This window comes from Cavia porcellus, unplaced genomic scaffold (genome assembly GCF_034190915.1).
Source record: "Cavia porcellus strain 051 isolate PalLab524CR breed Dunkin Hartley unplaced genomic scaffold, mCavPor4.1 scaffold_16, whole genome shotgun sequence".
NCBI classification, from domain to species: Eukaryota; Metazoa; Chordata; class Mammalia; order Rodentia; family Caviidae; genus Cavia; species Cavia porcellus.
The window spans coordinates 22,862,230-22,876,481 of NW_026947499.1; the positions used below are offsets into that span (position 1 = coordinate 22,862,230).

Genomic DNA, 14,252 nt, shown 5'->3' on the forward strand with positions numbered 1-14,252 from the left:
GGGGACTTGAGATCAAAATGGGCCTCGTACCTGAGAAAACACAGACCTCCGGCGTGGCGCCGGGGAGGAATTGTGGCGAGATACAGCTGACTCAAAAGGCCTCCTCAGGTCAGCGCAGCCCACAACAGGTTTTTGCTCTTCGCGCTTCTTCAGATTCAAGTCTTGTGCTGACCCCACCCCCGTCTCCAGGGCGACGCGGCGCTCACCAGGCGCCCCGCCCCGGATGTTACAGTTCGCTCAGCCTCAGTAGTGCAAGTGATACGCCTACCTCTAGTTTTGAGTGGATGAGACGGTTCGAGATAGACGGTACTTGGGAGAGCTAATTCCCTGCCTGGACCCTCCTGCGGTTTTTTCTTCGTTTACTTGGCTAGTCATTTCTCTCTGAGCTCAGCTTCCTACTGCATTTCTTAGATCAAAGGAGTGAGAGCTATTGGGAGGCAGATCCCCAATTTACGACTGCTGTGGCCAAACACTAGGGATTAAGTTCTGGTCCGTCGACAGGAGCGGCGGAAAAGTGTTCCTTCCCCTATCTCTAGGTTCTTCAGAGTTCTCAGAGAGTGCAAGCCGCAACCGTGAATATGGCCATGGAACTAGGAGGTTGCTGTGACCTGGAGGGCGTGGGGGGGGGGAGTGGGGTTCTTGCAGCCTCAGAATTAGTATTTTATGCTGGTATATTCTTATAACCATTCCTTTATAATTATAGTAAATATATTTTAAAATTTGGGTCCACTGATAATCTTTTAAACATTGGTGGGAGAGGGTAAATGGTACATTTTCATATATTTTTCCCTTGTAAGACATCTGAAAGCACTTGAGATTTCTGCAGAGAGCAAAAGTTAGCATTACTCATTTAAGTGGTTGAAACATTTCATGTTAGAAATACGAAGACAACTAGGCGTGGCGGCGCACGTGGGTGTTTTAGGATTGGAAATGCCAAATGACTTACATTTTTACCCTTTAAAAATTTTTTTTGCACTTTTCTGAGTCAGGGTTTCGCTGTTTCTTTAGACTGGCTTTGAACTGCGTAGCCCATTAGGCATTAAACTCGCAGCGATCCTCTTGCCTTAGACTCCCAAGAGCTGGGATTTCAGACCTGTACCACCCCAGCTGGTTTTCCCTGTTTTTAGGTACTGTACAAGTTTTTTGTTTTGATGGTACTGGGGATTGAATTCCGCACTGAACTACATTTTTAGCTCCCCCGCCGACACCCCACCCTCCCACCCCCCACCTCCGCGCTGCGCGCCTTTTTTTTTTTTTGGTACTGGGAATCAAACACGACCTCGCACTTGTCAGGCAGGCCCTGTGCCACTGAAGTATATCCCCAGCCCTTTATCCCTTTTAAAAATTTTTAGACAGGGCCTCAACTACATTGTCTGGGCTAGGCATGAATTTGTGATCCTCCCACAGCCTCTTGCCTCAGCCTCCCACAGTGCTGGGATTACCAATGTACACTACAGCTTCTGGGAATTTACAATTTTTTTGTAATTTATAAAAAGTGGCCAGGCACAGTGGCACAGGTTTGTAATCCTAGCTACACCAGATGCTCAGTCAGTAGGATTCCAAGTTGGAGGCCACCCAGAGCTATTTGGACCTGTATTTAAAAATTACAGGGTAACCAGGCATAGTGGTGCTGAACGCCTATTATCCCAGCACCGGGAAGGCTGAGTTGGCATGGTTGCTGGAATTCAAGGCCAGCCTGAACTACATAGCCAGACTCTGTCTCAAAAAAACAAACTAATAAATAAATAATAAAATAAAGGGGCTGGGGAAGTAACTTGTGGAGAGCTTTCCTAGCATGCGCAAAACCCTAGGTTCATTCCCCAGTAGTACTTGGGGAAGAATAAGTTTTTAAAAAGTTCTATGTTAGCTACAAAAGCCAATCTTTTAGGGATAAAAATTGTGTGACCAAGTGTTTTAAGGTAATTTTTGATGCACCATATAGTCATAATACTGTAACTTTTACTTATTATAACATTTGTCTTATAAGTACTTTTTTTTCCCAGAGTTCCTCCGACATTGAGCTTGCCAGGCAGGTGCTTGTGCTACTGAGCTAAATCCCCACCCCAGTACTTTTATGTAAATATGCCATATTCAGGATGATAAATCAGACTACTTTCTGGATTTGAGCTAATTTGCTGACATATTCTTGTCATGTTCATTTACCACCTTCAGCTTTGATTGAGGAAGGGACACAAGGCATTTTCACATGAGTTTAACAAAAGTAATTACAGCTGGGTATGGAGGCACACTCCTGTAAACCTAGCACTCGGGAGGCAAAGGCAAGAGGACTGTTGCAAGTTTAAGACCAGCCTGGCCCACAAAGTGAGCCCAAGGCCAGCTTAAACTGCATAGTGAGATGCTGTCTCAAAAAGATAAAAATATTTTTAAAATTTTTTTTAAATAAAAAAATAGAAGTAATTATACCTGTTGGGAAGGAATAGAAAGTGGGGCCAGGGATATAGCTCAGTGCCTGCCTGGCAAGCGTGAGGTTCTGAGTTCAATTCCTGGTACAAAAAAAAAAGTAGAAAATAATGGTACATATATAATAATAGCTTAATGTATGGCTCTGTATTAAATATTGCCCATTTATAAATTAAAGATATTGGGCTAGGAATATAGCTCGTTCTTTGAGTTTTTGCCTAGCATGCTCAAATCCCTGGTTTTGATACTTAGCACCACAAAGCAAAACAAAACAAAAGCATGTAAATCACAGCAGGGCCTTATGTCTGCTAATAATTATCTTTGGGAAGTTCCTTTAATAGTAATTTCTTTCTCAGGGTTAACCTGATGATAGGATTCTAGGGTGAAATGCCTAGCATCTTTAAACTAGAGATTAAACACACACTAGTGCTGGGGATTGAACCCTTTGGACTGAGGTACCCAGCCCATTTTTAATTTGTTAGTAGAGGGTCTTAGTAATTTACTAAATTTCCAGGATAAGCTTGAACTTTTAATCATTCTATCTTACCTTTCCAGGGTGCTGGGATTACAGGTTTGTGCCATTTGGCTCAGATTAGGAAACAGCCTTGGAGGAAAAAAACTTAGAAGGAACAAGCCTATTTAGAGAGATACAATCTTGGTACTTTTCTTTTTTTTTCCGTACAGGGGATTGAACTCATAATCTCATACTTGCCAGGAAAGTGCTTGCGCTGCTGAGCTAAATCCCTAGCCTATTCTTTAAAAAAAATTTTTTTTGTCTTTTTCGTTTTTATTGGTACCAGGGATCGAACTCACAACTGCCTGCTTTCAATGCAGGTGCTTATGCTGCTATCCCCAGCCCCGCCTAGCTTATTCTTAGCCTTTTAAGATGAAGCTTTGAAGATTATGACCTAACAGTAAATCTTCAAAGGCATTCTCATAGGTTTCCAAAATTTTCATTTTCTTCTCTATACTTCTTTGTCAGTTTCCTCCACTGACTGAACTGGGTCCTGTCAAACTTTGGTGTTTTGTTTTTGTCTTTTGAAGCACGGTCTCGCTGTGTAGTTCAGGCTGGACTCAAACTTATTATGTATTCCAAACTGGCCTTGAACTCACAGCAGTCTTCCTACCTCAGCCTCCCAAGTGCTAGGATTACAGGCATGCACTGCACCTGGCCCTTGTGTTAGATTTTTTTTAATAGTCTGGTCCTAAACCAAATTCCTAAAAATATTTCATAAATAAAAAATAATAGAATGAATAATTTTTCTTTTAAAGGCATTTCCCATACTAATACTTGAAAATATATTGTTACAAAAGACAATAGTAGGGCTGGGGATTTAGCTCAGTGGCACAAGCACCTGCCTGGCAAGCACAAGGTTATAACTGCGATCCCCAGGACCAAAAAAAGAAAAGAAAGAGACAGTACTTGTAATTCCAAATTATTCTTGGCATAGAGAACATGTCAAAGTTATTCTGAAACAATTAGCAACCCTCTAGTTTTTGCATGGCACAGGTGCAAAAAGCTTACAGATTCTCTTCATAAAGTATTACTTTTACTCTTAGGAAATAACTGTCTTTTACTAGGATAGACTGAGAAGTGAATTGAGGCAAAGATCCTATGTAATTTATTTATTTATTGTCTTTTTCCTTTTTATCGGTACCAGGGATCAAACTCACGACTGCCTGCTTGCAAGGCAGGTGCTTATACCGCTGAGCTAAATCCCCAGCCCCTGACTGTGATGGTTTTAAAACATGTATAAGTTCTTTAACATTCCTCCCATATGAAAAAGTCAGCTAACTCTCTTCCCCTTGAATGCAGGCCAGCCTTAGTGCCTCCTTTTCAAGGAACAGAAAGTGGCAAAGGGCAGTACTAACCCTGAGTGACTTCAAGGCTGGCAGTGCAGAGCTATAGGAGTGTAGCTTGTTAGTAGAGTTCTTGCTTAGCACCTATTCCATCGTAAGCCAAAATGAGGCAGTAAAAAACAAAAAAGTGCAGCAACTATCTGGCCATTTCCTCTCCCGGAATACTTCCACTTGGAATCTGACATTCAAGCCACATTACAAGGCCACATCAGCCAGGCATGGTGGCACAAACCTGTAATTCCAGCACTTGGGAGGCTGAGGCAGAATCATTTTGAGTTCAGGACCAACCTGGGCTACAAAGTGAGCTCAAGGCCAGCCTGAACTGCATAGTGAGACCCTGTCTCAAAAAGACCAACAACAACAACAACAACAACAAAGCCACATATAAGTGTTCCAGACAAAGTACCAATGGCCCATCTGACAGTAATCTTCAAGTACCAAACAAGTGAGATTTTAGGTGGCCCCATTCCACAGCCTTTAGCTGTCCCAGGTGATGCTGACTACAGCCAAGACCAGCTGTGTCAGTTGATAGCAGCCTAATTTACAACTGTGGAGGCAAAATAAATACAGGTTTAAGCCTCTAAGTTTTGGGGTGTTTGACTGCACAAGAAATAACTAGATCAGTGTTTTTGTGGTACCAGGGATTGAACACAGGCCTAGGACATAAGCTCATATTTCATCACTAAGCAACATCTCACCCTGAGTTTTTTTTTTTTTTTTTTTTTTTTTTTTGTCTTTTTCCTTTTTTATCGGTACCGGGGATCAAACTCACGACTGCCTGCTTTCAAGGCAGGTGCTTATGCTGCTGAGCTAAATCCCCAGCCCTGTAGTTCAGCTTGGCTTTGAACTATGTGGCCTAGGTTGCCCTTGGACTCACAGTGCTCCTTGTGCCTCAGCCTCCCAAATGCTGAGATTACAGGCATTTGGTATGCCTGGCAAACCCAAGAAATTTTATATTAACTCCTCCCACAGGCCTGAAAAGTAAATCCTGTTATCCCTTTGACAAATGAGGAAACTGGTGGATTTTTTTTTTTTTTTTTTTTAGGCAGTTTCCCTATATGGTTCAGGCTGGCCTTGAACTCTCAGTGAGCCTCCTGCCTCAGCCTCCTAAATGCTAGAATAACAAGTGTGCGCCACTGTGCCTGGTTGAAACTGATGTTTAGAGAGAAGTGCCTGCCTCAGGTTCCATACTAAGTAGGAAAGTAAGGATTTAGCTTCAAGAATACCCCTTCTCTTGTTGGGGTTATAGTCATGGTATACACTTGCATAATACGAACAAGGTCTTAAGATTTGACCCCCAGCATGGAAGTAGGAGTCTTCCTCTGCATTCCGTAATACTGTATTCATGAAAATAAGACCTGATCTTTTTTTTTTTTTTTTTTTGTATGTGGAATCAAACTCAGGACCTTGGACTTGTAGGCAGGTGCTTATCCCGCTAATCTATATCCCTGGCCCAAGACCTGGTCTTACGTTGTTCTGCTTCAAAAGACACAATAGGTGGTCTTTTCAAGGGATGTCTTTTTTTTTTTTTTTTTTGCATACAACAATCCACATTTATTCATGTACAAAAACTTCATGTGCAAAAATCTACATTTACAGTTAACTTTTTTCTGAAACTCTACAAGCCTCAGATTTCAACCTGAATTTCTTTTTGGGTGTTTTGGTTTGTTGAGACAGGGTTTCACTATGTAGTTCCAGCTAGCCTTGAACTCGATTGATCTTCCTGACTCAGCCTCCCTAATAATGGGATTCTAAGCATGTGCCACCATGCCCAACTTCCAATCTGAATTTCTTGACTCCATGTCCTCTAGAACCATTTACCCCAATCTCTCATGTCCAGCAATACAGCACTCCCTAAATGAGTACTTCTTGTCCACATAGCCAGTTCACAGTACATTGGTAACATGGCTGTCAGGTGATTTTTTTTTTTTTTTTGGTACCAGGGATCAAACTCACATCCACGCGCTTGCCAGGCAGGTGCTTATGCTGCTGAGCTAAATCCCTGGCTCCTGTCAGGTGATTTTATACCACAGAATTCTTCACCTTAAGTCACACCCTCTTGTAGGAAAGGTTTCACAGTTTCTACTGAATCAAGTGTTTTTTGTTTTTTTTTTATCGGTACCAGGGATCTAACTCACGACTGCCTGCTTGCAAGGCAGGCGCTTATGCGGCTGAGCTAAATCCCCAGCCCCTAAATCAAGTGTTAATTGAAGATTTAAGACATGAGTGACAACAAAACGACGACAGTTAAGAATGATAGCTCTCAACACTGAGATTTTAGGAAAAAAAAAAAAAAAAAAAAAAAGAATGATAGCCCACACAAAAGCAACAAAAAACTGTAGGTACCAAAATTAGAAAATGTTTCACATGAGTGCAGTAAGTATATCCACCACAACACACAACATATTGAATTATGAAGATTCCTATTAGACACAATGATGTCCATTTATTATTAAACAATGTTATACATGCATTATGTGTGTACTGACTGGTGATTCATCAATAAGTCAAGTTCATCCTTACACAGGCATTTGCCTATCATCCAAAGGCACCTGTTTGAGTATTTACAAGTACTTAATTCTAATTTATGTTGTTAATGTCAAAAATACGTATTTTATACTTCAATGTCCACCATGTGTTGCAGCATGTTATTAAATTGTCTGACAATTTAACTGGATCTTATTTTGGAGTAGGGGTTATATTATGAGCATCCTGAAAGATGCTTATTTTCAGATTAGGTCTTATTTTGGGAAAATATAGTAGGTAGGGGATTAATCTTTTTTTTTTTTTTTTTTTTTTTTTAGGGAATTACTTTTATTTCTCCTCACTTTAAGATCATCATCAGGCTGGCCTTGGACTGACTTGTAGCCCAGGCTGGCCACAAACTCACAGCAATCCACCTACCTCAGCTTCCTGAGTGCTGGAATTACAGGTGTGTGCCACCACACCTAGCTCAAAAAATACTCTTAAACAAAAAGAAAAATGTGCTGAGCATCTCACTCCCAGAGGCAAATTAAAAGTTAAGTGAATGTCATTCTGGAAGGTTTTTTTTTTTTTTTCTTTTGGTTTTGTGAGACAGGATCTTGCTATACAGTTCAGGCTGCACCTCACTATGTCACCAAGGCTGACCTAGAATTCATGGTAATCCTCCTGTCTCAGCCTCCTGAGTGTAGATTTCTTGATAGCTCTATAAATGAATGCATTTTTGAAAATTGGCAATACCATATATACTGTTTTGTAATATGTTGTTTCACTTCATGGAGTGTAATGGACATCTTTTCAGTTCAAAAAATTTCATGACAACAAAAAAAGGAAAAATCTTGTGTTTTGGGTTTTTTGGGTGCTGGGGATCAAACCCAAGGCCTCATTACAGCTGGGCAAGTACTCTTATCACCAAGTTACATCCCTTGTCCAGGAATTTTGGTTTTTAAAATAACAAAAACTGATGGTTGCTTGATCACCTACATTGTGTCTCTGTATAGACCTAGAAAATTTTTTCCTCTGCCCTCTTGAAGTCTTTAAAAAATAAAGACCTAAAAGCTTTACAGAGGTTGTATATGTTTTTTTACCCACCTTGTTCTATTTAATCTTGACGACTGCTCTGTAAGTGGGTTATAATCTTCCCAGTTTTTCAGATGAAAAAAACCAAGGATAAGGATAAATCGCTTCACTCCATGGCCTGTAGGGGGACGCTGATTCAGAATTTGTCTGCCTCTTGTCTAAAGCAAAAAATGTTAATAAAAAAGACAGTTTCTGAGACAGATTTTATTTAGTAATACAGACAAGAAAAAAATGCTGTAATTGTTCTCTGTTGTCGAGGCTCACAGGAAGGGAGCTAAGTGACCATTCTCTGTTCAGCCCCCTCGTTTTTCAAGTAAAGTGATATTTCAAAAAGATCCTTTGAAAAAAAAGACTTCGCCGGCTCTTTAACGAAACAATGTTTTCTCCCCACGCCCACGTATCATTAACTCGGAATAATCCCACCGGGTAGAAACGGTGGCTCGAGATGTAATCGTAGGCCAGTTATTTGTCACGACCTCCTCATCGCAGCAGTTCTTTTGGCGCTGCTCACACACTGTATTTGCATTTCTGTGCAACTTAAGTCTTGGTACCACTTGCTATGCATCTGGCATTTGCTCATTTTCTCTCAACTACATCCGCGTTTGTCCTTGTGAGGGCTGATTTAGGAAAGATGAGATTATGGGTGACAAAGCCCATTTCAATGAATTTCAGTTCTTATCGGTATCTAAAGTAACTGTAAGGAGCTTAAAGCAGCAACTCCATCTACAGCCTAATCCTCATTATACAAAGAATGAACCCAACATAACTCCATTAGTAAAAAATACAGCTGAGTTCCCGTAACTTAGGTTCCCAGTGCTGAAGCCCCGGCGGCTACCACACCAACTGGGTAGCTGTAGATCCTTGCCCATCTAGGACATCGCCGCGCGTGTCTCGGATCCCTAGCACCTCCCGTCCCGCCGCCTCATCACGCGTGGGAACACGGTGCCCTCCCCGGGGCTGCCCACGGCGACCGCCTGAGCGCACGGGGGCGAAGTTCCACTATCTCAACCGCAGTTTCTTCCCTGCCCAGACTCGCATCTCCTTCCGGCCGCTTCTTCCCCACCTCTGGGTCCGCGCAAGGTCTTGGGCCCAGTGAGCGCGCCGCAATGCTTCTCTTTTCCGCCCGGCACCACCACAGACACCTCACATCCGGGCGCGCAGCGGCGAAGGCGGTGCTGGGGCCCGGGTGCGTGGAGGGAGTTATTAAGGGGAAGGGGGCGGGAGAGAGGGGCGAGGGGACGGGCTGCAGTTACGGCGGCTCGAGAGAGACAGCCCGAGCGGGTGGGGGGGTAGAGTGGAGGCCGCGGGAAGCAACGCTGGGACCGGAGCGGGCGGCAGGGAGGGGAGCGGCGGCCGAGGCGAAGGGCCGCCGTGCGGCGGAGCCATCGAGTAAGGGTCTGGAGGCAGGGTCTAGGAGTCCGTGCGCTGGGCCTGCAGGGATGCTTCTGGGATCTCGAGCGCTAGTGTTGGGGCGCGCGCGGGTGGCGGGCAGGGGATAGAAACCCGCAGGGCGGCCGGCGGGCAGCAGGCGGACTGGCTGGGCCCGGGTAGCGGTGGATGGTGGCGGGCCTACGCCAGCTGCAGCTCCAGCTCGAAGTGCCCTGGCCGGGGATTTGGCCTCCTGGTTGTCTTCGGCCCGCCTCTCTCAGTGAGTACTGTCCCCGCCCTTCCTCCGAAGAGGCCACCTCGGCCAGGGCCTGCGCGAGGGGCCGGAGGTTGACCTGGGAAAGCTGAGTTTTAGAGCTGAAACCTCCGCTCGTCTTTTCCTTGCCAAGGGCGCCCCTGGCACGGCCACAGGTGCGGCCGACTGGAAGAGGGGCGCTCGGGCTCCGTCCCAGCCAATGACTCGGATAACCAGGGGCAGCTGGCGCCGTCCATTGGCAAGTGACAGGCACTTTACAACAGCCTGACTTCCCGGATCCCCGCCCGAGCCAGTCTCCTACCTGCCCCCACTCCGAGAATCTTGCCTACTTCTGAGCTGTCCCCATGGTCAGCTGCGACTAATAGTGTTTCTTTTTGTATTAAAAGCTGGCTAAATATTGTACTCTTTAAGTTGAGCACCTTTCCTTTCTGCCTTCTTTGCTCTGTTGATGATTAGAATACTTCACTAGGAAGTGTAAGTTGGCCTCTGTAATAGTGTTTCCAAATTGCTTTTGGTTTATGCCATCATCTTTGGAAGTTTTTCTTTTAAAAACTATTTTAAGAGATAAAGCTTCCTTTAAAAAAAAAAGCAGCTAAAACTTCTGAAAGCTATTATTCATGACAGTTTCACACTGATTTATCTTCCAGGTGTAAAAAGTTTTAGACAAGGAACCATGGATAGGAGAAATGTGGGTGAAACAGAAAATGGAGATGCTTTCCTTGACTTGAAGAAGCTGCCGGCCACCAAGTCCCCCCATCGCTATACAAAAGTAGGCTTTGTTACTAATGAAATAGTGTTTCTTTATAGATGAGGAGTTTAGTAACATTGTGTAGGTATTTTGTTGGTTTCTCTAAAGTGGTAGTCTTGCTTGGTATGTGGACAGAATAATAGCTAAATTCAGTAAAAATTGTTTTGAACATTTTTCTGGAAGGATGAATACCAAGTTTAGATTGGAGTTCGCTTCAAATAGCTTTTAGGTGAAGAGTATTGTCTTAGACCAAGTGTAACTATGAGTCATTATATGTTGGCACCCAAGTCCTGACACTGCTATGTAGTTGATATGTTACTGACTTATGTGCTATAGGATAAGGATTACAACTGTGAGATCAATCTGGTGCAAGGTGACTGGATTTTGATTGCTTTTTATTTCTTCTTACAAAGTGGATATGGACCCACAAAAATAAAGCTTCCAATCATGTTTCCCTTACCTAAGAACTTGTGGTTTTAAACTGCTTGTTTGGAGATTACTGCAAGGTCATTTTTTATTAAAGATATTAAGTCAGTTTTTTCTTGGCTAATAAATGTATTTTAAAACCTTGACAGCTATAAATTAATTTCTGAATTCCTGAGAGTTTTGGACTGGAATACTTAAAACATGCTTAAAGTACAAAAGGATTAGGATTGTTGATGAGAGGGATCATGTTATAGTTGAGGCCACATCTGCATTTCCCTAGTATGAACCTGTTATTTTTTTTATCTAAAATGTCCCCCAAAAATCTCATGTGTTTGGAATGTCTTTGTGTCATAGCTGATTGTGCTGCTGGGAGGAGGGCCCACAAAAGGTGGATCACTGGGTGTGTTACCTAAAAGTGTATTTTTGTCCCCTGATCCTCCCTCCATTCTCTCTCTGCCTCATTGCTGTCATGGGGTGAGCATCTTTCTTTTTTTGTGGTCTCCTGTCATGTATCCTTCTGGCTTGATACCTGCTAACCATCGGCCGAACTAATTGGAAACATGGGCAAAATAAATACTCAAAATTTCCACAGATTGGCAATTAAAAATATTTTTAAAATCACTGATGGGGGGCTGGGGATTTAGCTCAGTGGCATAAGCACCTGCCTTGAAAGCAGGCAGTCGTGAGTTCGATCCCCGGTACCGATAAAAAGGAAAAAGACAAAAAAAAAAAAAAAAAATTAACTGATGGGAATAGTTTTCCTCTATTGCTTCTAGACCCCCTTGCCCACGCACTTGAAGAAGCAGAAACATTTCTAAGTGATTTACTCTAATAATTTGTTGTCCTCAAATCATGGCTATCCTGGCTTAGCCTTCTTAGTCCTAGGATTACAGGTGTGTACCACCACTTGCAGCCTAGTATTCTGTCATATATATGTTCTCAACACTCTAGTAATTTTGATTTTTTGAGCATTTTGCTCGATCCATGGGAAAGTTACTAGTAGAGACCCCAATCATGAATACTATTACAGCTCTGTTTCTTGCTTTCTAGTATACTTACTAAGGCTGGGTCTTATTTGGGTGCTGCTCTTTCTTACTTAGTAAAATGTCAGATTATGTCAGATGTATGTTTTCAGCATTTTATTTAAAAGAAAAAACAACCTGACAGGGAGATATGGAAGAAGGAGTTTTCAGGTATAAAAAAGTTCTTGGTTAATTGCTGTCTTAGCATCCACAATCTGTTTTGATCTGATAGAATGTGAGTTGATCGGAAGTTTTTCGGATTTTTAGTTTTTGCAAGTATAGGTGCTCTCAAATCCTGGAGTGCTTGAAGAGTGTTTTACAATTTAACTTTACTGCTCAAAATGTTGATAGGTAAATTGAGAATGGTGACAGGTTTATCAAATGAAAGGAAACTGTTTTGAACTGCTTACAGGGTTATGTGATTTTAAATCTAGCACTTTTTGACTTTTTAAAAATTCTAACTGGTTGTCTAGTTGGACAGGCCCAGCAGAGGCTTCTGGGTCATTTTCACACTGGTCAGAGATATGCATATTTAATCATATGTATGTTTCCATCTTTATACTTCAGTCACTTTTAGGGAAATACTGTTCTGTTTTAAGGTTCACAGTAAAAATTAAGAAGCTCAGCATGCTCCATTTTTGACATTCCAATCTCAGAATTGTGTCATAAATAAATGTGCCTTAAAAAACTGGTTAAAAGGCTGGATGTAGTGGTGGATGTCTGTGATTCCAGCATTCTGGAGGTGATACAGGAGGGTCACCACAGGTTTAAGCCTAGCCTTGGCTACAGAGTGAGTTCAAGGCCATTCTAGACTACGTAGCAAGACCCTGTCTCAAAAAAGAAAAAAATTGGTTAAGAAAGGCAAGATTGGGGCTAGGGAGCCAGCTCAGTGGCATAAATGCCTCTCTGGCAAGCTCAAAGTCCTGAGTTCAATTCCTAGTACTAAAAACAAAAACAGAAACCAGGTTGGCTGGGGATATAGTTGCAATGTCCTGAGTTCAGTTCCTGATACCAAAAGAAAAGCAGAGTTTTTAAAATTAATGACTGGAGAAATTTAACAGTGTTCTCAACCACATTTAGTTGGAAATAAATTTATTTTCTAATCTGTTTTTGGAAATAAATTTACTTCCTAATCCAAGAGGATTTAGCTCATGGTAATTTTAGGATAATGTTTAGGTAGTAATGTGGTAGTACTTTCTCTCTTTTTTCTCCCTTTTTTCTTTTTGAGAGGTTTAACTGTGGTTCAGGCTGGCCTCAAATTTACTTTGTAGCTCAGGTTGTCCTCAAATCATGGCTATCCTCCTGCCTTAGCCTTCTGAATGCTAGGATTACAGGTGTGTAACACCACATGCATTCTGGTATTCTGTCATATATATGTTCTCAACACTCCAGTAATTTTGGTTTTTTGAAGCAGGGCCTTACTCTCTAGTCCAGGCCAGTTTCAAACTTGCTGTGTAGACCTGCAACTCTCAATCATCCTTCTTCAGCTTCCTGAGTTCTGGAATTACAGGCCTTTGCCAACATACCCAGCCAACACTAGTAATTTTATATGGGATTTGAAGAGAACCAAACCTGTCTCCCTTTTGAAGAGCGTTTAAAATGATCCAGTGTTTTGAGCAATATAGTGAACATTCTATTCTACAACTAGGACAGTACATGAGGCTTCCTATTCTAAATACCAAAAACAAATTACTAGAATAAATCACTTAGAAATATTTCTACCTCTTCAAGTGCACAGGTAAGAAGGTCTAGAAGCAGTAGAGGAAAACTATTCTCATCAGTGATTTTTTTTTTTTTTTTTTTTTTTTTTTTTTTTTTTATATTTTGAATTGCCAATCTGTGAAAATCTGTAAATGTTGGATGTTTACTTACAGGGTCAAAAAAACACATAGGCCAGGTGAAAGGGCTGCTTAACTTTTGACCTTAATTTAGTGTTTAGTTGCTCTTTGGGATAACATTAAAAATCTACTGTTCAGAATCCAAAGCTTTGTTATTTGTTTGTTTGTTTTTATGTCTGCCTCCCTCTCTCAAAGGTGAAGAATACAGACATTTCTCATAAGGTACTTTCTAAAATTAGAATACCAGAGTTTTACCTTTCTGTTAGGACATCTTTTGGTCTAGCTTCCTTCTCATATGTTAATGTTTCTTGGGATATATGAAGTGTGAAGTGTGGATGCTAAATGGTAGGTAGGTCAGGGTGGAGCTGAAGTGTTTGTGTGTGTGTGTTTTGAGACAGGGCCTTACAATGTAGTTCATATTTCATGCTGGCCTTGAACTTGTTATGACTATAGCCCAGGCCAGTCTTGGACTTGCAACAATCCTCCTGCCTCAACTTCCTGAGTGCTGGGATTATAGGTATGCAGCATCATACCTGGCTTATTTTCTTTCTTTCTTTCTTTCTTTTTTTTTTTTTGAGACAGGATCTTGCTGTGCAGTTCGGGCTGGCCTTGAACTCACTTTGTGGCCCAGGCTGGTCTTGAACTTACAAAGATCCTCCTGCCTCAGCCTCCCAAGTGCTGGGATTATAGATGTGCATCACCACGCCCAGCTGTATTTAGCTTTTTGAGTAGCT

The 14,252-nt window shown here is 42.1% G+C and overlaps 2 protein-coding genes across 14 annotated transcripts in view; one reads left to right on the plus strand and one right to left on the minus strand.

Annotated features, from left to right (window-relative positions):
- The window catches only part of Sfi1 (SFI1 centrin binding protein), an 84,090-nt gene extending 75,560 nt beyond the window's left edge, over nucleotides 1-8,530 (minus strand). For 6 of the 9 annotated variants that reach the window (XM_063225909.1, XM_063225912.1, XM_013141849.3 and 3 more), the window contains exon 1: nucleotides 31-186. The gene's annotated coding sequence lies outside the window, so the exon portion shown is untranslated. Of the gene's footprint in view, nucleotides 1-30; nucleotides 190-7,854 lie in introns of those variants that run through there. The other 3 variants (XM_063225908.1, XM_013141848.3, XM_003478006.5) reach the window with 3 other exon arrangements.
- Nucleotides 8,531-8,880: 350 nt separating this feature from the next.
- Eif4enif1 (eukaryotic translation initiation factor 4E nuclear import factor 1) overlaps nucleotides 8,881-14,252 on the plus strand; it is a 51,729-nt gene continuing 46,357 nt past the window's right edge. For 2 of the 5 annotated variants that reach the window (XM_003478294.5, XM_005007252.4), the window contains exons 1-2: nucleotides 9,187-9,490; nucleotides 10,132-10,253. In XM_003478294.5, coding sequence (XP_003478342.2) covers nucleotides 9,400-9,490; nucleotides 10,132-10,253 — 213 coding nt within the window. In that variant the 5' untranslated portion in view covers nucleotides 9,187-9,399. Of the gene's footprint in view, nucleotides 9,029-9,108; nucleotides 9,491-9,563; nucleotides 9,723-10,131; nucleotides 10,254-14,252 lie in introns of those variants that run through there. The other 3 variants (XM_013141802.3, XM_005007251.4, XM_063225913.1) reach the window with 3 other exon arrangements.